This window comes from Cololabis saira, chromosome 18, assembly GCF_033807715.1.
Source record: "Cololabis saira isolate AMF1-May2022 chromosome 18, fColSai1.1, whole genome shotgun sequence".
NCBI lineage: Eukaryota > Metazoa > Chordata > Actinopteri > Beloniformes > Belonidae > Cololabis > Cololabis saira.
Genome location: NC_084604.1, coordinates 42,378,122 through 42,401,728, shown reverse-complemented (window position 1 = coordinate 42,401,728; position 23,607 = coordinate 42,378,122). Strand labels below are relative to the sequence as shown.

General features: G+C 45.6%; 1 protein-coding gene across 1 annotated transcript in view; it reads right to left on the bottom strand.

Moving 5' to 3' along the window:
* Positions 1–5,948: 5,948 nt before the first annotated feature.
* Positions 5,949–23,607, bottom strand: part of LOC133464847 (interphotoreceptor matrix proteoglycan 2-like) — a 58,014-nt gene continuing 40,355 nt past the window's right edge. The window contains exons 10-18 of the mRNA XM_061747034.1: positions 23,343–23,557; positions 21,998–22,050; positions 19,567–21,483; positions 19,024–19,386; positions 17,845–18,381; positions 15,636–17,013; positions 12,888–13,438; positions 7,428–7,647; positions 5,949–6,163 (exon numbers count right to left, since the gene is read on the bottom strand). Coding sequence (XP_061603018.1) covers positions 5,949–6,163; positions 7,428–7,647; positions 12,888–13,438; positions 15,636–17,013; positions 17,845–18,381; positions 19,024–19,386; positions 19,567–21,483; positions 21,998–22,050; positions 23,343–23,557 — 5,449 coding nt within the window. The remainder of the gene's footprint in view (positions 6,164–7,427; positions 7,648–12,887; positions 13,439–15,635; positions 17,014–17,844; positions 18,382–19,023; positions 19,387–19,566; positions 21,484–21,997; positions 22,051–23,342; positions 23,558–23,607) is intronic.

Genomic DNA, 23,607 nt, shown 5'->3' with positions numbered 1-23,607 from the left:
AATGTCCTTTCTGTATATTGCTGCAACACCGCCCCCCCGCCCCTCAGCACGAGCTTGTTCCATGTAGGTGAAGTTGGGGGGAGTGGCCTGATTTAGTGAGAAATAGTCCAGGGGTTTGTGCCAGGTTTCTGTTAGACAGAGGAAATCCAGATTATTGTCCGTTATAAATTCATTCAGCAGCAGGCTTTTGTTGTTGAGTGAGCGGGTGTTGAACAGAGCCAGTTTCAGGTGGTGTTGCTTGGTGATTGGCTGAGAGGACTGAGGAAGTGGACGGAGATTGGACAGATTCTGTTTGTTGTGATGACGTAACGAAGTTGCAGGACGGCAGGAAGACCAGAAGGAAGGAATGGAGTTTGGCGACGTGAAGTTGTAGGAAAACATGCGTCCTGAGCGGCTGTGTGGAGGATGGTTTTGCCAGAGTGGACCAGGTGTCGGGCGCGGGTGGTGGGCCGCGGCGGAGTGGAGCGGCGGCATGGTCCCGGTCGAGAGCGGTAGCTGGAAGCTAACGAGAGCTAGCGTCGAGGAGCCGAGGGTCCGGGTGTAGAGGAGCGACGAGAACCCCAGGAATATCCACAGGATTAGCCACAGCATGCTACATCCAGCAGGTAAGCTTGTTGAGGTGGAGATGGTGGTGGCTGAGGACGGAAAACAGCGGTGACCAGTAACGAGTAATGGCAGAGTAGCGAGCAGCTAGCTAGTTGCTTTAGCCGGTGGTTCAGAGCAAAACTTACTCGCGAGGGCTCCAAGAGGAGCCCGCAGCGGAGAGAAGACAGTTGCGGTGTACACGGGAGAAGTAAAAGTTGTATCAAAACTTACCGGCAGAGGCCCAAATACTGGGCCTGCTGCGTTGGAAAGCGGGTGCCAGGGATAGACAGACCACGGTTCTGCTGCGGTGTCAGGAGGACCAGAGGTTCTGCTGCGGTGTCCAACGGTATGCTGCCCTGATGCACAGAAGAAAATACGACGTCCCATAATAGGGATGTTGGTCTGTAATTTGTATAGTTGAGGTTACTCCCATTTTTGTGAAGTGGGAATGCTTTTGCAATTTTCATTTTATTTAGGAAAAGGACCAGATTGCCGAGAAAAAATATGAGTATGGGTTCTTTATAATATTTTGCTTCATGTTCTGATTCACACCATTATCCTTGGTAAATTAGGTTATTCAGGATATCCCAAGTTCCTTTTATATTATGTTTATTTTCATGTAATAACTTTTTATAATATAGCTTTTATTAGGTCTTATTATATCTCTTAGTATATTTTTGTAGACTTTATATCTTTGTTTGGCTTCTTTGGTCTTTACCTCAAGGAAACATTTATTAAGATTATTTTCTTTTTACAAGCATTTGTTATTCCTCCATTAGTGAACCAAGGACTTTTTAAATGAATTCTGATTAATTTGAACGAGAAAGAAGCCTAAGGACGCGAAAAAAGGATATTAGGGAATTTAAGGGAGTGAAAGCTGAAAAGCCACCTGGATTCAGAATATAAGACGAGGGGGTTGACAAGATAACAGAAGAATGTAAAGGTCATGTGAGTGGGCAAAGTTTGCAGAAAGCAGAATTCCACTGTGGAAGGTACTGGCGAACACGGTCATAAAAAATCAGGTACTCCCTTTCTCCACTCGAAGGATATGTTGGTGAAGACGTAAACCCGGTCGTAAACATGTCGGGTGAAACAGGAACAAAGAAAAAAAAGAGGAACTTTGGAGTGCAGTTGCTGAGGCCAGGCGCAGGGGTCAATGGGCTGGGGTCAGGCTAAAGGTACTGTTAGTAAATTAGGCATTACATACACATGAATTGTATTAACCACCTTTGCCACCTAACCCCCACATACAATTTGGCACACAGAGGGATGGGTGGACGAAGGGGTGGCCCGGGGGTGGACGAGGGGGTTGCCCCAGGAGGCCCAGGAGTGACACGCCCCACAAAGAGACACTGAAAGGGACTGGCTTGTTTGGAGAAAAAACAGACTCTACCATTCACACGCCCCCTCAGGATGAGGGTGGGACGGCAAACCCTGAGACATTTTTTCTCGTATCACCCCAAGCTCCCTGTAACCTGATGGGAAGAGAGTTACTAATCAGGTTGAGGATGATGATCCACTGTGGATCCGATTGTTTGACATACCTTACTGGACAGAGGTACACGGAGTGGTTCAACCATCCAGGGCACAATGCATGTTATCTCCTCAGCCAGGTCCGGCCGCAGATATATGTTGGACTTTGTTTGAACCAGAAACACCGGCTACTCCTGGCCTGTCATACGGTCTGTCAACAGTGGCGCCCCTGAATCGACACCTTGGGTCCTTTCGCTCCTTCCCCCAATCCCTTACATCTCACATTATTTTATGACATGACACCCAATGGTACCATGAGGCCTTCCAAGACAAAAAGGGGGGCCATTGGAGTATTGCGTGCACACACATGTATGTTCCAGCGGTAGGCGTAGCCGCCTCCGCTGCACTCACGACTGCACGACTAAGGTGGTATGAAATGGCGGATGAGGCCTACCCTCATGTGTCATTGGATTTGCGCCCAGGCCATCAGGCAAAGGATTTAACGCCTCCAAAGCAAAATTACAATATGCTAGAAGACAGATTTAATTCCTGGGGAGATTGGTATCTCAAAAGGGGGTGCACATTTCTCCAGAACGCTGTTCCTCCATCCTCCACCACCCCACACCTTTGATTGTGGGGGACATGTTGTCCTTTTTACGACGTAATACCTGACTGCACCTTCACCACTCAATAGTTGCACGACATGGTGAAACAACTAGGCGTTAGGAACCAAACGGCACAATTAGATTGGGCCGAGGCCGCAGAAAAAGCGTTTATTCTGCTGACACAATTGCTATCGTCGGCAGCAGTCCTCTCCACTCTTGATTACTCGTCTCTGTTTTATTTAGATCTTTCTGTAACAGGATCATCAACAAGTGAAGTCCTGTTTCAGAAAAGGGGGAGTAATGTAGGTAATCATGTATGACATGGAAACACGACACCCTACATGCACACAGCATGTAGCAGCTACGGCAAAATTAATAAAAAAAAATATTTCGTACACACACGAAGGATATCACAGGGGGAAAACCACACTAGTGCATGCAAAGAATCGTTCGAGACAACAAAGTCAGGGAAGACTTAGCGGCAACACCATTTGACAGCGATTAATTTGTTTGTAGACGGATACTGTTTTAAACACTGGAACGAAGGGTTACAATTAGCATATGCGATAGTAAACAAGGTAGACAAAACATGGGAAACGGTAGAAGCTAGAAGGATTGAAGGCATCCAAACGGAATTAGAATTAGAATCAGAATCAGATTTATTAGCCAAGTTTGAACATTGAACAAGGAATTTGACTCTGGTTATGTCGCTTATCACTCAGATTTAAAAGTAGCAACATTAAATAACAAATGTACGGTAGATAAACAATATTGCACGTATTAAAATATATACGATTAAAAAGTGAAAGGTGCAGCAGTATTGAGGTAGACATTGTAATGATAGCTCTTAATAAGAAACATACATTTTTTGAAAAGGGAGCAATTGCCCAGAGAATAGAAGTATTGGCAATAATAGTGGCCTTGAGATGGGAAACAGAGATTGGATGAGTTGAGTTAAACCTGAGACCACCTGATATATTGTACAAGCATTATGGGAGTAGTTATATTCTTTAAGGTAAAGAATACCAGAATGGCAAACAGATGGCGATTAAGTGAATTAAATTCAGTCCAGGAGATGGCACGAGTAATTTTTCTTTTTTTGTAAAAGGTCACATTTTTTAGATAGCTGGGATAAGTATTACAGTAAATAATAGTCCAGGAATTTAGATGTTGTCCAAACAAAGGTTTATAAAGAATAAGAAGAGCAGAGCGTGGGAGCAGGCGTCTCGGTTTGAAAAGCAGACCGACATTTTTAGATATTTAGATATTTAGTTTTGCAAAAGTGATCTATATGACGATTAGAGTTTAGACAGTCATTAATGAGGACCCCAAGGAATTTTGTAGAATTTACTTTCTTTATCATTTATTTTGATCTGAAATGCCAGATTTTCCATATTCTTTCGTTCTTTATTGAAACTAAATTATATATAATTTGTTTTCTTAATATTAAGAGAGATTTTGTTCATTTTGATCCAAATGTGCACCTTAGAAAGCTCATTGTTAAGGAGATTTTGAATTTCATGGAATGCTGTTATGTGATACAAGAAAGGTTGTTTCACTTGGTATTCCCAGAAAACATGTCAGTGTTTAGCCCCTGAGGCAGATCATTTTCAACTTTATTCTGTACGAAGATATGTCTTTATGTAACATTCAACAGTGAACTACGAAAGAGCTTAACAAGAAGGAATATGTTTTTCATTTATTGATTAATTAATTTGATCATCGACCAGTATTTTGGGGCAAATATGCCGTAGTTTCGTGTGAGCTAATGATTTTTACTTGTCGTTGCCTAGAAATGCCATTTTTCCACAAAGGAAATGTTAATCGAGTGGACAATCCTAAGTACCCCCTGACCGCATAAAGGATTTACCAGAGTAATTTGCATGTCTGGATTCTTTAAGTGGGTGTACATACAGTGCCCAAAGGGAAAGAAAGCAGTAATGTTCGTAAATAAACAATTATTGCTCCACACCTATCTGTGTGAAATTGTAGGATAATGTATTGAATCATCTGGAGTTGAGTATTGTGTAGTAGGTGAGATCATGAAGGCGTTTGGGAAACGCTGGATGGGACATGCAATTATGAAAACTAAATTGACCAAAATGACATGGGTGAACGCGGGCCACGGACTGACCCGTACGGACTACGGACTGGACGACTTTTTCTAGGGCCGCAGAATGCGCCCTACTTGAAGGAGACTGACGAATACCAATTTGGTCAGAAAGCTCACTTCTCCGAACTGCAAAGTTTGGTCTCTGCTTACTCCAAACAGGTCGGGGACGGACGGACGGATGAACACGGACCCCACAGACAGAGGGGGTTCTCCTGGGAATCATCTAGAGACAGTGTTCGGAGCCGAGGTGGACAGGACCCAGAACGGACCTCCCACGTCATCAGACTCCACAGGAAAAGTGACACGTGGTGTCACTAGTCGCAGTGGGCAACACCGGACCCCCACGAAGATCAGTACCCCGGATCCGGCTGGATCTGGCACAGCAGCGTTCATAAGACCTTAAGCTCTCAACATAGGGGAAGAATAATCCCCTGGGCGGGTCCACAGGGTGATCAGGGTAGGCTACCCCTGACACCTGAAGAAAGAAGAAAGAAAGAAGAAAGAAGATGCAAGGGGTGATCTCTGAGGAGAGATCAAAAGGGGAATTGTTGAATAAAATAATTCAAAACCAAGCTGAATATGTAAACTGCATGTGCTGTTTACATATTCAGCGTAAGCAGGAATACTGTACCAGGTACAGATAAGGGGGGCCAACCAGCAATACAATTTGGGCCACCCCTCTCCCCTTTTCTTTAAGAGTAATAAAACTTGTTCTCAGACGCAGAGCTGGCAGATCTGTTAGGATGGCTGCGGAGCCTGTCCTGCTGGTCTCCCTCTGCAGAGGTAAAATCTTTATTTGTATCCCAGTCTTGTGTCTTTATTTAACTTTTCCAGCTCAATCAACAAACCCGGGGTGATCAATTCGATCACAACAAAGTACAGAACCTTTATGGCATTTCCAGGCGCCGTCAGATCCAGCGTTGGTTCTTAAAGGGCCAGTTGGGCGAAACTCGAGTCGCCTTTGTTTCTGCAAAAGAAAACAACAAACTGAATGAGATTCCACCTAAAACTGATCAATAGAGCTGATCAATACAGCTGATCAATACAGCTGATCGGATCTTTACTGTATAGAAAATAAAACATACTTCTACAGCGTCTGCACTCCTGCATTGTTTTAACTACTGACTTTATCGGTTATCACGGTTACCGTGGGTACCGGTCTCTCCGGTGTCTCACCTGCAGACGGCTCCCCGTCCCGGCTCCACCTCACACTCCCCTCGTCCCCGGCAGACGTCCGGCTGCAGCTCGCAGACGCTGCGACAGGGACGCCCGTCCACCGACAGGAAACCCGGCCGGCACCGACACTCGGCCTCCTTCGTCCAGCTGTTCACGCTGCAGCGGGAAAACTCGTCACACGCCTGGAACTTGCAGGGGTCGGCCTGGTCGCCTGGGGGACGAGAGACGGGAGGAAGTTAGAGACGGGAGGACGAGAGAGACGGGAGGACGTTAGAGACGGGAGGACGTTAGAGACAGGAGGACGAGAGAGACGGCAGGACGTTAGAGACAGGAGGACGAGAGAGACGGGAGGACGTTAGAGAGGACGGGAGAGAGTTCAGTTTATTTTCGGTCATGATATCACAAAAAAATACAAATATAATTAAAGCTGCAGCAATGATGAACGGATGAACGGATGAACGGGCCCTCGCGCGTGCAATTTACACCAATAAAGGTCAAGGACTCAAAACCGAGTCCGATGACTCCACCATGGCTCTTTATGTCAAACCATTCAAAAGTTATGGCAGAGAAAAGGAACTATCAAATATCAACCAAACAGCTACTAGTATCACTTCCTGTTTAGCGTTGAAGTTTGACGCAGCGCCACGGCCACGGACACGCCATTTCATGAAAACTCACCATTTTGATAACTTTTCATGGTTAACGTCTTTTGTGTTTCCTGAGCGAGTTTTATGTGGAACGGACGATTCGTTAAAGTACGACACGTGAAAATGGCATAAATTGCACCAAAATGACACGATTAATTCAAAATGGCCGACTTCCTGTTGGGTTTGGGCCATGGCTTCAAGAGACTTTTCTTTAAGTTGTGACATGATACAGGTGTGTACCGATTTTCGTGCATGTACGTCAAACCGTATTGTGGGGCTTGAGGCACAAAGTTTTCTAGGGGGCGCTGTTGAGCCGTTAGGCCACGCCCATTAATGCAAACCATTAAATATCACATTTATCACCAGGCCTGGCTTGGTGCAGAATTTGGTGACTTTTGGGGCACGTTTAGGCGGAAAAAACGGCCTCCTTTCGTTCGGTCTGAAAAACGAGAACAACAATTCCTACAGATACAATAGGGCCCAAGCTCTGTCAGTGCTAGGGCCCTATTGTATCTGTAGGAATTGTAATGAAATTTAAAAAATGAATAGAAGTATAAGAAACCTCCTTATTGGTATTTGAAGATTTTGAAACCTTTCAAGACGAGGCAAGTTTATTTGTGTTGAACAATTCAACACAAGGTTTACATCAACATACACTTTCAAAATGTTTAATGTAATTAAAACCTAAATAAAAATAAATAAAATAAAATATAAAAAATAAAATATTAAAAATAAAAGTAAAAATAAAAATAAATAAAAATAAATAAAATAGAATAAAATAAAATAAAAATATATAAAAAAAAAATTATAATAATAATATTTCCGTACCTGGCTCCACGTCCAGGGACCGGGTGTCGATCTGGATCTGCATGTTCCGGGCCGCCGACTGGCAGAACTCCTCCAGAACGCAGTGGACGGCCTCAGTGACGTTGTACGGAACCACCGTGGAGAACTTCATCTTGCTGTTGACGACCACGCTGCCGGCCCGGAAGTTCAGGATCTCCAGCTTCTGGAAGCCCGTCAGGTTGGCCTGCAGGAACGGCAGCAGCTGGAACCAGAACCAGAACCAGAGAAACAGGAGTTAGAACCAGAGGAACCAGAACCAGAACCAGAGAAACCAGAACCAGAACCAGAGGAACCAGAGTTAGAACCAGAGAAACCACAACCAGAACCAGAGAAACAGGAGTTAGAACCAGAGGAACCAGAACCAGAACCAGAGAAACCAGAACCAGAACCAGAACCAGAACCAGAACCAGAGAAACCAGAACCAGAACCAGAACCAGAACCAGAACCAGAGAAACCAGAACCAGAACCAGAACCAGAACCAGAGAAACAAGAACCAGAACCAGAACCAGAACCAGAACCAGAACCAGAACCAGAGAAACAAGAATTAGAACCAGAGAAACCAGAACCAGAACCAGAACCAGAACCAGAACCAGAGAAACCAGAACCAGAACCAGAACCAGAACCAGAACCAGAGAAACAAGAACCAGAACCAGAACCAGAACCAGAACCAGAGAAACAAGAACCAGAACCAGAACCAGAACCAGAACCAGAACCAGAACCAGAGAAACAAGAACCAGAACCAGAACCAGAACCAGAACCAGAGAAACCAGAACCAGAACCAGAACCAGAACCAGAACCAGAACCAGAGAAACAAGAACCAGAACCAGAACCAGAACCAGAACCAGAACCAGAACCAGAACCAGAACCAGAGAAACAAGAACCAGAACCAGAACCAGAACCAGAACCAGAGAAACCAGAACCAGAACCAGAACCAGAACCAGAACCAGAGAAACAAGAACCAGAACCAGAACCAGAACCAGAACCAGAACCAGAACCAGAGAAACAAGAACCAGAACCAGAACCAGAACCAGAACCAGAACCAGAACCAGAACCAGAACCAGAACCAGAGAAACAAGAACCAGAACCAGAACCAGAACCAGAACCAGAACCAGAGAAACCAGAACCAGAACCAGAACCAGAACCAGAACCAGAGAAACAAGAACCAGAACCAGAACCAGAACCAGAACCAGAACCAGAACCAGAGAAACAAGAATTAGAACCAGAACCAGAACCAGAACCAGAACCAGAACCAGAACCAGAGAAACAAGAACCAGAACCAGAACCAGAACCAGAACCAGAACCAGAACCAGAGAAACAAGAACCAGAACCAGAACCAGAACCAGAACCAGAACCAGAGAAACCAGAACCAGAGAAACAAGAACCAGAACCAGAACCAGAACCAGAACCAGAACCAGAACCAGAGAAACAAGAACCAGAACCAGAACCAGAACCAGAACCAGAACCAGAACCAGAACCAGAACCAGAACCAGAGAAACAAGAACCAGAACCAGAACCAGAACCAGAACCAGAACCAGAGAAACCAGAACCAGAGAAACAAGAACCAGAACCAGAACCAGAACCAGAACCAGAACCAGAACCAGAGAAACAAGAACCAGAACCAGAACCAGAACCAGAACCAGAACCAGAGAAACCAGAGTTAGAACCAGAGAAACAAGAACCAGAACCAGAACCAGAACCAGAACCAGAACCAGAGAAACAAGAACAAGAACCAGAACCAGAACCAGAACCAGAGAAACCAGAACCAGAACCAGAACCAGAACCAGAGAAACAAGAACAAGAACCAGAACCAGAACCAGAACCAGAACCAGAGAAACCAGAGTTAGAACCAGAGAAACAAGAACCAGAACCAGAACCAGAACCAGAACCAGAACCAGAGAAACAAGAACAAGAACCAGAACCAGAACCAGAACCAGAACCAGAACCAGAACCAGAGAAACCAGAACCAGAACCAGAACCAGAACCAGAGAAACAAGAACAAGAACCAGAACCAGAACCAGAACCAGAACCAGAACCAGAACCAGAACCAGAACCAGAACCAGAGAAACAAGAACAAGAACCAGAACCAGAACCAGAACCAGAACCAGAACCAGAGAAACCAGAACCAGAACCAGAACCAGAACCAGAGAAACAAGAACAAGAACCAGAACCAGAACCAGAACCAGAGAAACCAGAACCAGAACCAGAACCAGAGAAACAAGAACAAGAACCAGAACCAGAACCAGAACCAGAGAAACCAGAACCAGAACCAGAACCAGAACCAGAGAAACCAGAGTTAGAACCAGAACCAGAACCAGAACCAGAACCAGAACCAGAGAAACAAGAACCAGAACCAGAACCAGAACCAGAACCAGAGAAACAAGAACAAGAACCAGAACCAGAACCAGAACCAGAACCAGAACCAGAGAAACCAGAACCAGAACCAGAACCAGAACCAGAACCAGAGAAACCAGAGTTAGAACCAGAGAAACAAGAACCAGAACCAGAACCAGAACCAGAACCAGAGAAACAAGAATTAGAATCAGAGAAACCAGAACCAGAACCAGAGAAACCAGAACCAGAACCAAATAAACAAGAATTAGAACCAGAGGAACCAGAACCAGAACCAGAGAAACCAGAACCAGAACCAGAGAAACCACAACCAGAACCAAATAAACAAGAATTAGAACCAGAGGAACCAGAACCAGAGAAATGAGAGTTAGAACCAGAGAAACAGGGATTAGAACCAGAACCAGAACCAGAGAAACAGGGATTAGATCTGGTCCGGGGGGAATAAAGCAGCACCGACCCAACAAGTTCAATCATCAGAGACACAACTTCCCTCCAGCTATGAATGAGAAACATATTTCTGCTTTAGAACTACTTTTATTGATAAAAGACATTCCAACATTTGACATTTGCTGCTCAAAGGAAGCGTCTGACCCGTGAACCGGTTCCTTCTGAGATAGAAATGGACGAAAACGGGTTCTGGGTTCGTTCGCTGATTTTATACTGACTCCTTCCCAAGTTTGGTTCGTTAACGTAGTTGGAAAAGCTCATTCCTAAAAAAAACAACACCTGAACTAAACAAACCAACAACATTAAGCTGCTGAGAGAACTCATAGTAAAGTTACAGAAGACTAACAGAGCCATTAACTTTAACTTTAACTCTGTAGTCATTTCTGTAGACTTGCATGTGAAACCTTTAGTGAGTTTAAATAGCGTGTTCTTACTAGACGTCTGGGACGAGGTTTATTGGCATGTTTGGCTTTCCCTAGATATCTGGGACGAGGAATGTACCTGGGAAGGTTTAACGGTTCAACCCAGATGTCTAGGTAGAGGAACGTACCCGGGTAGGTTTATGTTCTTTTAGACGTCTAAGACCAGGAACACACCCCGAGGTTCAATGCATGTTCTTACTAGACGTCTAAGACCAGGAGGGTACCAACGCAGGAACAACGGTGTGTTCTCACCATTGCACCTGCCCAAAATCGAATTGTTGCCTTAATCCGACCGATATGGAAGTTTTAAAAGCTGTGTTTCCACCTCAGCTGGGCTGTAGTGCGACCCAACTGAAGCGTTTTAGATCAAGCTTTTAGAGCCAGATAATGTGTCCTAATCTGAGTTATTCCGGCAGGTATACGCAACGCACGCTTAGCCGAGCTAGCGACTGCCCAGGAATACACCCAGAGAGTGGTCACTAGACGTCTGGGATCAGGAAGGTCTGGTGTTTTCATGAGTGGTCTGGGATAAGGAATACACCCAGGCAGGTTCAATGGTGTGTTTTCACTAGACCAGCGGTCGGCAACCCAAAATGTTTTAGATCCATATTGGACCAAAAACACAAAAAACAAATATGTCTGGAGCCGCAAAAAATGAAAAGTTTTGTATCAGAATTAGAATGAAGAAACACAAGCTGTCGAGAAAAAAGTCGAAATGTTGAGATTAAAAAGGAAAGGAAAAAGGAAGAATAAATAGAAAAAAAGGAAAAAAAGAAGAAAAAAAGAGAAAAAAAGGAAAAAAAAGGAAAAAAAGAAGAAAAAAAGAAAGAAAAAAGAGAAAAAAAGGAAAAAAGAAGAAAACATGGAAAAGAAGGTCAAAATTTTTGAAAAAGCTCCAGGAGCCACTAGGGTGGCGCTAAACAGCTGCATGCGGCTCTAGAGCCGCGGGTTGCTGAGCCCCGCACTAGACGTATTGGACGAGGAACACACCACGGTAGAATTAAAGTGTGTTCTATCTAGACATTTCGGACGAAGAAGGTACCAAGGAAGGTTTAATGGTATGTTCTCACTAGATGTCTGGGACCAGGAAGGTCTAGTGTTTTCATGAGTGGTCTGGGACAAGGAAAGAACCCAGGCAAGTTTAATGGTGTGTTTTCACTAAGACGTCTGGGGCGAAGAAGGTACCAAGGAAGGTTTAATGCGTGTTCTCACTAGATGTCTGGGACAAGGAAGGTCTAATGTTTTCATGAGTGGTCTGGGATGAGGAGAGAACCCAGGCAAGTTCAATGGCGTGTTCTCACTAGACGTATTGGACGAGGAACACACCAAGGAAGGTTTAAGGCGTGTTCTATCTAGACATTTCGGACGAGGAAGGTACCAAGGAAGGTTTAATGGTATGTTCTCCCTAGATGTCTGGGACCAGGAAGGTCTAGTGTTTTCATGAGTGGTCTGGGACCAGGAACACGCCCAGGAAGGTCTAATGGTTTAATGGTTCTCCACCCAGACGTCTGAGCCAAGGAACATTCCTGGGTAGGTTTGAGACTATATGTTGGATTTTGTATTTTATCGTCTGGACCCCAGGAAAGACTAGCTTTTGTTTTGGTGTCAGCCAATGGGGATCCTTTAAAATAGACAAATAAACAAGTTCCTGGTTGGGTTTGTGTTTCAGAACTTTGAGTGACTCAGTTCTCACTGAGGTTTGTGTTTCAGAACTGTGAGTGGTTCAGTTCTCACTGAGGTTTGTGTTTCAGAACTGTGAGTTCTCACTGAGGTTTGTGTTTAGAACTGTGAGTGTTTCGGTTCTCACTGAGGTTTGTGTTTCAGAACTGTGAGTTCTCACTGAGGTTTGTGTTTCAGAACTGTGAGTGGTTCAGTTCTCACTGAGGTTTGTGTTTCAGAACTGTGAGTTCTCACTGAGGTTTGTGTTTAGAACTGTGAGTGTTTCGGTTCTCACTGAGGTTTGTGTTTCAGAACTGTGAGTTCTCACTGAGGTTTGTGTTTAGAACTGTGAGTGTTTCGGTTCTCACTGAGGTTTGTGTTTCAGAACTGTGAGTTCTCACTGAGGTTTGTGTTTCAGAACTGTGAGTGTTTCGGTTCTCACTGAGGTTTGTGTTTCAGAACTGTGAGTGACTCAGTTCTCACTGAGGTTTGTGTTTCAGAACTGTGAGTGGTTCAGTTCTCACTGAGGTTTGTGTTTCAGAACTGTGAGTGTTTCGGTTCTCACCACGTCCAGGAAGGTGTTCTCCAGGGACCGGTACTCGGACGACGTCCTGTTGAAGAGATCTTCAGAGAAGTTCATGTTGGTGACTCTCAGGCTGAAGAAGACGACCAGCTCCTGGCCGTGACCCGCCGCCGTCATGGTGGGCGTGGTCAGGTACGGAGGGGGCGGGGCATCTGTGAAGCTAACGGTGCTACGTTCTGGTTCCTCTGTTGGTGCTACGCTAGTCTGGTCCAGGTCACCAGGAACCTCCAACACAATAACTTCCTCCTCTGGTTCTGGTGTCCTGGTGCTGCTTTCAGGTTCCTCCTCTGGTTCTTCCTCCTCCATCGGCTCCTCTTGCTCGGTTCCGTCCTCCACCGGAGAACCATCAGAAGCTGGATTTATGGATTCCTGTTCTATCTCCAGGAGTCCAGAATCTCCAGTTGGGTTGACTGAAACATCAGCCGAGGAGAGACCAGCCGTTGGGAGTGTTGGGTCGGCGTTGACGATGTTTTCTGTCTCTTCATCGACTTCAGTTCCCTCTGAAATATCCTGCTCGTCTGCAGTCGTCACTTCTTTAAAAAAAAAGGCAGAATTAAGTTGTGAGTGCATAAACAACAAACAACATACACAATCATGCAAAAGTTAGTAAGCCACATTTTCATCTTGTTTTTCTTTGGGAAAAAGCGGTCTAGGCCTGTTAGCATCAGGCCCTTCTTCTTCCGGCTCTCAGCGAAGGCAGACACTTTTTCTGCTCCTCTCCCTTATCAACCTTCCCTGCTACTGCTTTGTCTGTCTCGTCTTCAGAGTCTCTTCTTTTTCACTCCTCCGAAAACTCTACAACATGGAACTGATTAACTGGTCTCTCAGCATAATTGACCATATTTTTGCGACAAGAAGACAGGGGGTAAGGGAGCCCTCTTGCCCCCGATGGGACATTCTTTTCTGGATACACAATGGATTCTTACAAGAATACGAAGACTTTGTGTCTCAAAATTCTGTCTTTTAAGGACGTTGAAGACGCTTCATAATTGGATTTATGATAGCAGGATTTCTCCTGATCATCCTCCTGGTAGGAGGTGGGGGTTTCCTGATGTATCGACAAACGCGTAATACGTCGACAGCTGTTTTGGCTCTTTCAGAGCTGCCGGACGTGGCTGAAGGGATAAGCAAGGCGACCAATGCACAGACTCCGATGCTGGTAGAGCAGGGCCGTAAGCTGGATGCGATTCTCGAACAGATTCGCAGGTTAGCGGCGGTGTTTGAGCTCATTGGCAAGATTGACAACACCTTGGAGAAGTTGGTAGCTCGGCTTGGCGGGAATTGATCACAAATTTGTCTGATTGGAGTCGCCATTGATGAACCAGAGACTAAAAGGCAGACGGAAAATTACTGAGGCTGCCTGTTTTCAAAATAATTGCTGATTCTATAATTTGCCCTTGACAATCTCCCTGGTGGAATGTAAACAAGGTGACTCTGCCCCCACTAACCCTCCCCTCCCACGAACACCTCCGGACCCTGTTTTCAGAACTGTACGAGCCGTCTGATAACACCAAGGACATTTGGCTGAGAGCAGCTCTGGGCGAAGGTTCACGGATTTACCGCTTACACACACACAATGATAAATACACCTTCCTTTATAGTCAACGCCTTCCCTGGCTCCCCTCTTATCAGCCCCCCTGACACGGAGACTTCGAGTTCGAGCGCCAGCTGCCGCGGCCCTCACTTGGGTGAACTGTGCCGGGATCCCCCCCCCCCCGACTTGCCCACCCCCCATTCCCAACAAGTTATGATGTTGTTTTGTTGTGTGCATGTTGCTTTTCTTTGCTGAGGTGTTTTTTTGCACCTTGACACTAGCTATTAATACACCGTGTGAAGATCCTTTTTTACCCTCCTCCTCCATCCCAGTGTCATCCTTCCTCTAAAAATGGCGTCCGTATTAATGGTGCCATCGGTGTGAACCGGAGTCAAGTTCTCTCGTCTGATTTATGTCTGACCTGGCAATAAAGCTTTTTCTGATTCTGATTCTGATTCTAAGTGACCACTGGTTGAGCAGGTTTACTGGTCTGGGCCCGTTAGCATCAGGCTAAGTGACCACGAGTCCTAGCAGAGTTCAGCTAGTCCTCGTTTTACTTCTGGCAGCACTTGTTTCTTATGATGTGTTGGTAGCAACACTTGAAATAAAGATATTTAACGGATTAAATCTGAATAAATCTAACCGAAAATGAGCTACTATCAAAGATGAGCTTAAGTTTAGATATCATATGAAGCTTAGATAGCTTGATATGCTAAGAAAGAGAATTACAGGACAGTTCAACCTGATCTCACAAAAATCTGTGAAATGCCCACGACCTCTCACCACTATTTTCCGTGGTACCAACACGGAAATGGTATAATTCCGTGTGAGCACCACGGATATTGTACCATGCAAAGTCAATGGGATCCGTGGTCGTGATATATACACGGATTATGACATTATTATTATTTATATATTATTCTTTGTTATAGTGGCTAAATTATGCGTTTTTGTCGTGCAAGGTACTGTTTGTTACTGTCAGTTTGTAATAGCACGTTTTTAACGCTGTTTTAGCAGTGTTTTAATGAGGTTTTAATGGGAGTACCACTTTCCGTGTTGGTACCACAGAAAACAGTGGTAAGAGGTCGTGGGCATTTCACGGATTTTTGTGAGATCAGGTTGGGACAGTTTATCTTCATCAAGCTAAAATAGCTTGACATGTGGTACATATTTCATGGTTTTCACCACATTCTCACCTGGGTCAGATGTTTCCAGGGGAAGATCAGCTGGGTCAGATGTTTCCAGGGGAAGATCAGCTGGGTCAGATGTTTCCAGGTGAAGATCAGCCTGGTCAGATGTTTCCAGGTGATCATCACTCTCGGTTGTGTCGGTTGCCGTGACGACAGCAGCAGTTCTCTCCTCCAGGACGTCAGTGATGGAGTTCTGGTCCTCAGGTGAGTTTTCAGTTTCCCCTCCAGAGTTCAGATCTTCAGAGTCCAGATCTTCCCAGTCCAGATCTCCAGAGTCCAGATATCCATAGTCCATATTTTCTTCCCTTCCAGAGTCCAGATCTTCAGAGTCCAGATCTTCAGAGTCCAGATCTTCAGAGTCCAGATCTTTAGAGTCCAGATCTTCAGAGTCCAGATCTTTAGAGTCCAGATCTTCAGAGTCCAGATCTTCAGAGTCCAGACCTTCATCCAGGTCTTGAAGGACATCGATTGATTCAGCCGGTGGAACTGTAAGATCCTTCTCCGGTTCAAGTTCTAACCTCTCAACGGTCTCCTCTTCTGGAAGAGTTTCTAAGAAATGAACGATAGAGACCTCAGGGACCTCAGTTTCCTCAGAGACCTCAGTTTCCTCAGGGACCTCAGTTTCTTCAGAGACCTCAGTTTCCTCAGAGACCTCAGTTTCCTCAGAGACCTCAATTTCCTCAGAGACCTCAGTTTCCTCAGAGACCTCAGTTTCTTCAGAGACCTCAGTTTCCTCAGGGACCTCAGTTTCTTCAGAGACCTCAGTTTCCTCAGAGACCTCAGGGACCTCAAGTACTGTTCCTTCAGAGAGCTCAGGTACCGTTTCCTCAGAGACCTCAGTTATAGTTTCTTCAGAGACCTCAGGGACCTCAGGTAGTGTTTCCTCAGAGACCTCAGGTACCGTTTCCTCAGAGACCTCAGTTTCCTCAGAGACCTCAGAGACCTCAGTTATCGTTTCCTCAGAGACCTCAGGTACCGTTTCCTCAGATACCTCAGTTTCCTCAGAGACCTCAGTTATCGTTTCCTCAGAGACCTCAGTTTCCTCAGAGACCTCAGTTATCGTTTCCTCAGAGACCTCAGTTTCTTCAGAGACCTCAGTTTCTTCAGAGACCTCAGTTTCTTCAGAGACCTCAGTTTCCTCAGAGACCTCAGGTACCGCTTCTTCAGAGACCTCAGTTTCCTCAGAGACCTCAGTTTCCTCAGAGAACTCAGGTACCGTTTCTTCAGAGACCTCAGTTTCTTCAGAGACCTCAGTTTCTTCAGAGACCTCAGTTTCCTCAGAGACCTCAGTTTCTTCAGAGACCTCAGTTTCCTCAGAGACCTCAGTTTCTTCAGAGACCTCAGTTTCTTCAGGGACCTCAGTTTCCTCAGAGACCTCAGTTTCCTCAGAGACCTCAGTTTCCTCAGAGACCTCAGTTTCCTCAGAGACCTCAGTTTCCTCAGAGACCTCAGTTTCTTCAGAGACCTCAGTTTCTTCAGAGACCTCAGTTTCCTCAGAGACCTCAGTTTCCTCAGGGACCTCAGTTTCCTCGGAGACCTCAGTTTCTTCAGAGACCTCAGTTTCCTCAGAGACCTCAGTTTCCTCAGGGACCTCAGTTTCCTCGGAGACCTCAGTTTCTTCAGAGACCTCAATTTCCTCAGAGACCTCAGTTTCCTCAGAGACCTCAGTTTCTTCAGAGACCTCAGTTTCCTCAGAGACCTCAGTTTCTTCAGAGACCTCAGTTTCCTCAGGGACCTCAGTTTCCTCAGAGACCTCAGTTTCTTCAGAGACCTCAGTTTCCTCAGAGACCTCCGTTTCCTCAGAGACCTCAGTTTCTTCAGAGACCTCAGTTTCCTCAGAGACCTCAGTTTCCTCAGAGACCTCAGTTTCTTCAGAGACCTCAGTTTCTTCAGAGACCTCAGTTTCCTCAGGGACCTCAGTTTCCTCAGGGACCTCAGTTTCCTCAGAGACCTCAGTTTCTTCAGAGACCTCAGTTTCTTCAGAGACCTCAGTTTCCTCAGGGACCTCAGTTTCCTCAGGGACCTCAATTTCCTCAGAGACCTCAGTTTCTTCAGAGACCTCAGTTTCTTCAGGGACCTCAGTTTCCTCAGAGACCTCAGTTTCCTCAGAGACCTCAGTTTCTTCAGAGACCTCAGTTATCGTTTCTTCAGAGACCTCAGTTATTGTTTCTTCAGAGACCTCAGTTTCCTCAGAGACCTCAGTTTCTTCAGAGACCTCAGTTTCCTCAGAGACCTCAGTTATTGTATCTTCAGAGACCTCAGTTTCCTCAGAGACCTCGGTTTCTTCAGAGACCTCAGTTTCTTCAGGGACCTCAGTTTCCTCAGAGACCTCAGTTTCTTCAGAGACCTCATTTTCCTCAGAGACCTCAGTTATTGTTTCTTCAGAGACCTCAGTTTCCTCAGAGACCTCCGTTTCATCAGAGACCTCAGTTTCCTCAGAGACCTCAGTTATTGTTTCTTCAGAGACCTCAGTTTCCTCAGAGACCTCCGTTTCATCAGAGACCTCAGTTTCCTCAGAGACCTCAGTTATTGTTTCTTCAGAGACCTCAGTTTCCTCAGAGACCTCAGTTTCCTCAGGGACCTCATTTTCTTCAGAGACCTCAGGTACCGTTTCTTCAGATACCTCAGTTTCTTCAGAGACCTCAGGTAGAGTTTCCTCAGAGACCTCAGTTTCCTCAGAGACCTCAGTTTCTTCAGATACCTCGGTTTCCTCAGAGACCTCAGGTACCGTTTCCTCAGAGACCTCAGTTTCCTCAGAGACCTCAGATTCATCAGAGACCTCAGTTTCCTCAGAGACCTCAGTTTCCTCAGAGACCTCAGTTTCCTCAGAGACCTCAGTTTCCTCAGAGACCTCAGTTTCCTCAGAGACCTCAGTTTCCTCAGAGACCTCAGTTTCCTCAGAGACCTCAGTTTCCTCAGAGACCTCAGGTACCGTTTCTTCAGAAACCTCAGTTTCCTCAGAGACCTCAGTTATTGTTTCTTCAGAGACCTCAGTTTCCTCAGAGACCTCAATTTCCTCAGAGACCTCAGTTTCTTCAGAGACCTCAGTTATTGTTTCTTCAGTTTCCTCAGAGACCTCAGTTTCCTCAGAGACCTCCGTTTCCTCAGAGACCTCAGTTTCCTCAGAGACCTCAGTTTCCTCAGAGACCTCATTTTCTTCAGATACCCCAGTTTCCTCAGAGACCTCAGTTATTGTCTCTTCAGAGACCTCAGTTTCCTCAGAGACCTCAATTTCCTCAGAGACCTCAGTTTCCTCAGAGACCTCAGTTTCCTCAGAGACCTCATTTTCTTCAGAGACCTCAGGTACCGTTTCTTCAGAGACCTCAGTTTCCTCAGAGACCTCAATTTCCTCAGAGACCTCAGTTTCCTCAGAGACCTCAGTTTCCTCAGAGACCTCAGTTTCTTCAGAGACCTCAATTTCCTCAGAGACCTCAGTTTCTTCAGAAACCTCAATTTCCTCGGAGACCTCAGTTTCCTCAGAGACCTCAGTTTCCTCAGAGACCTCAGTTTCTTCAGAGACCTCAGTTTCTTCAGATACCTCAGTTATTGTTTCTTCAGAGACCTCAGTTTCCTCAGAGACCTCAATTTCCTCAGAGACCTCAGTTTCTTCAGAAACCTCAATTTCCTCGGAGACCTCAGTTTCCTCAGAGACCTCAGTTTCCTCAGAGACCTCAGTTTCTTCAGAGACCTCAGTTTCTTCAGAGACCTCAGTTATTGTTTCTTCAGAGACCTCAGTTTCCTCAGAGACCTCAGTTTCCTCAGAGACCTCAGTTTCTTCAGAGACCTCAGTTTCTTCAGAGACCTCAGTTTCTTCAGAGACCTCAGTTTCCTCAGAGACCTCAGTTTCTTCAGAGACCTCAGTTTCTTCAGAGACCTCAGTTTCTTCAGAGACCTCAGTTTCTTCAGAGACCTCAGAGACCTCAGTTTCCTCAGAGACCTCAGTTTCTTCAGAGACCTCAGTTTCTTCAGAGACCTCAGTTATTGTTTCTTCAGAGACCTCAGTTTCTTCAGAGACCTCAGTTTCCTCAGAGACCTCAGTTTCTTCAGAGACCTCATTTTCCTTAGAGACCTCAGTTTCCTCAGGGACCTCACTTTCATCAGAGACCTCAGTTTCCTCAGAGACCTCAGTTTCATCAGAGACCTCAGTTTCCTCAGAGACCTCAATTTCCTCAGAGACCTCAGTTTCCTCAGAGACCTCAGTTTCATCAGAGACCTCAGTTTCCTCAGATACCTCAGTTATCGTTTCCTCAGAGACCTCAGTTTCTTCAGATACCTCAGTTTCCTCAGAGACCTCAGTTTCTTCAGAGACCTCAATTTCCTCAGAGACCTCAGTTATTGTTTCTTCAGAGACCTCAGTTTCCTCAGAGACCTCAGTTTCTTCAGAGACCTCAGTTATTGTTTCCTCAGAGACCTCAGTTTCTTCAGAGACCTCAGTTTCCTCAGAGACCTCAGTTATTGTTTCTTCAGAGACCTCAGTTTCCTCAGAGACCTCAGTTATTGTTTCTTCAGAGACCTCAGTTTCCTCAGAGACCTCAGTTTCCTCAGAGACCTCAGTTTCCTCAGAGACCTCAGTTTCCTCAGAGACCTCAGGTTGTGTTTCCTCGGTTATTGTTTCGTCAGAAACTTCAGATATTCCTTCGTCTGGATTTGATAATTCAACAACTTCTTTTTCTGTCTCTGAAGGTTCTGATGAGTCGTTTGTTTCTGAAACTTCTAGATCTTTCTCGTGGTTTCCTGAATCTGCAGGAACTTCTTCAGCCGACTGTGGAAATTCCTCAACATCTTCATCTGGATCTAAGAGCGTAACTATTTTTACTTCTGGTTCTAAGATCGTAACTGTTCCTACTTCTGGTTCTAAGATCTCAACGGTTTCTTCTTCTGGTTCTAAGATCTCAACGGTTCCTACTTCTGGTTCTAAGATCTCAACGGTTCCTTCATCTGGTTCTAAGATCTCAACGGTTCCTTCATCTGGTTCTAAGATCTCAACGGTTCCTTCATCAACGGTTCCTTCATCTGGTTCTAAGATCTCAACGGTTCCTACTTCTGGCTCTAATATCTCAACGGTTCCTTCATCTGGTTCCGTTATCTCTGTGTTTTCTTCCACTGGTTCAGAAACGTCGACCTCTTCAGGTTCCGGTTGCAAAGCTTCCAGAAACTTGTCGTCTTCAGGTTCGTGAGGTTGGAGAACGTCCAGGTCTGAGTTCTCTTCATCTGGAAGAGCGTTGTGGTCCTGGTCCTGCTGAAGTTCTGCCGGCTCCATGGTTGGAGTAACAGGAATCAGATCAATACCGGGATGTTCCCTCTGCTCATCGACGGGAGTCAGGTCTTCTTCTGGCAGCAGGTTGGGAGACAGAGTCGTATCCGAGGAAACCGTCTCCAGAACCACCGTAGGCGTCGGTACGTAGTCCCGCACCAGCTCTCCGGTTTCATCCACGTGAATGGTCTCAATTTCGTGTGTGATAATGATCGGTTCCTCTTCTTCCTGCTCTGGATTGGATTCTTTGGACTCATCGTTAACGTCTAGAGGCGGTAGATCATCACCGCTGGGTGTCGCCCCATTCGTCCCCCCTGGATTCCCGTCAGGGACCGGCGTGGAGTCACTTGTCTCCCCTGGATTCCCGTCAGGGACCGGTGTGGAGTCCGTCTCCTGGTCAGGGACCGGTGTGGAGTCCGTCTCCTGGTCAGGGACCGGCGTGGAGTCCGTCTCCTCGCCAGCGACCGGTGTGGAGTCCAGCAGAGTCACCAGCGAGTTCTCCTTCTCCGGGGGGGGAAGAGGAACCGACGGCTGAGATTCATCCATCTCTGCTTCTTTGATCAAAACTTCAAACTCGTTGTGGGAATCCGGCTCGCTGGACTGTGGAGAGACGAAGACATCGCGGTTGAAATCAGAACTGACATGTTGACTGTGGTACTATTCTCATACTAGAACATTGTTAATACAGAGCTCAGAAAAAGTATGTGAATCCCTGGAAGCAGCTCCTTTTCTACATGAATTTGTCTCCCTGGTATAATTCAGATATCTGCATTTTGAAACAAAAAGTGTGTAAAACGGAAAGGAAGTGGTTCTCTTGTAGGTCTGTAAACTCCTATCGTGCATGGAAAGAGTCTAATAGTTTATAAAAAAGCCATTTGCAAAGCCAGAACAGCTTATTATTCATCGTTGATAGAGGATAATAAAAATAACCCACGTTTTCTGTTCAGTGCTGTAGCCAGGCTGACAAAGAGTCACAACTCATAAACGATATTGGCTGATATCTTGTATTCATATCAGATCAATGCTGTTAGAACCTCTAGGATACACGATGCAGGTTATGTTAAGTTAAATCAGTTATTAAAGTGTAATTTTCTATAATAATCTAATTTCTTACCTCTGGCACTACTTCTACTGAGGAGGTTGTCAGCACTGGCAGGACGATGACTTCTGGTGAAAGAAGAAAGAGTTTTTAGATCAGACGGATCAGGGGTGTTCAGGTCCAGGTCTAGATGGCCTTATCTGACTCTATGCAGATGACAGTACTTTATTCCCTAAGACTCTATGCAGATGACAGTACTTTATTCCCTAAGACTCTATACAGATGACAGTACTTTATTCCCTAAGACTCTATACAGATGACAGTACTTTATTCCCTAAGACTCTATGCAGATGACGGTACTTTATTCCCTCAGTCTGACTCTATGCAGATGAAGGGAGAAAAAATATGTTTTATGTCCTGAAATGCCCTGAATTCCCAAAACACAGTCTGCACCTGCTGTTTAGTATTATTGTAACTGTGAGAGAGGCGCTTGTTCACACGGGAGAGCTCCATGTGAACCAAGACTTGAGAGCTTGAGAAGCGTGAGAGTTTGCGGGCGAGGGTTGAAGGGGCCCTTTCAACCCCCCTCCGCGAGATGTCGTATAAAGACGGAGGGAGCCGGAAGTTCGGGTCAGAGTCAGCTGCGGGTCTAGTGCACGACGCCCAGTGGGTTTTTCGCTACTCTGCCTGGACTGTCCGGCTCTCCAGTCCTTCTGTGTTGAGGTAAGAGTTATCAAGGCCTAGCCCCTGTGTAATTGTCTGTTGCTTTGCCATTTGTGGGGGATAACTTGACACAGAGTTATCCTAGCGAAAGGGCAATTGTGTGTGAGTCTTTATGTGTGCACTGCTTGGTAATAAATGTATTCATTATAGCAAAAGCGAGTGTGCGTGTGTGTGATTCATTTTTGCACAGCCAACCACTCTCGAATCCTAAGAGAGATTCTCCCAAAACAGCAGATGACAGTACTTTATTCCCTCAGTCTGACTCTATACAGATGACAGTACTTTATAGATCAAATTCCTGACATCAGAAGAGGCTGATTTGTAACGATGACTAAGAACGTATTTGTTGTCATCACCTTAACATCATATATCTTATTGAGTGAGATCAATACATCAAATTATACATGATTTGTATGATATTTTTCTTTTTCTAAATGTATGTTATGAATTGAGATTGGATTTAGTATTTTATTGTCTTGACACCAGGAAGACTAGCTTTCGCTGTGGCGTCAGCTAATGGGGATCCTTTTAAATAAACACATAAATCTGGTGATGAATTCTTTTGAAACCTTAAAGGTGGAACTGTCTGTTAGCCACACGACTGCAGTAGAAGTCAGAATAAATACCATGTAAAGTCTGAACCGTGGAGAAGAACAGCGTCTACCTGGCTGATAGTTCAGGGAGTAACAACGTCTACCTGGCTGGAAGTTCAGGGAGTCCAGATCCAGCGGCAGAGACGTCTCCTCATGAAGAGCTTCGGCCACCAGTTCCTGGAGTCTGGAGTTAGCGGACGAACGGTTAGCGCTGGTCTCCGGGTTAGCGCTGGTCTCCGGGTTGGCGCTGGTCTCCGGGTTGGATCGGGGGTGATGATTCTCAAACACCAGAGAGAAGTGGACGGAGATTCCCTCAGACCTGGAAAAGCAGAAAAACCATCAGATTCAGAAACTCTGCAGGGAAAATCC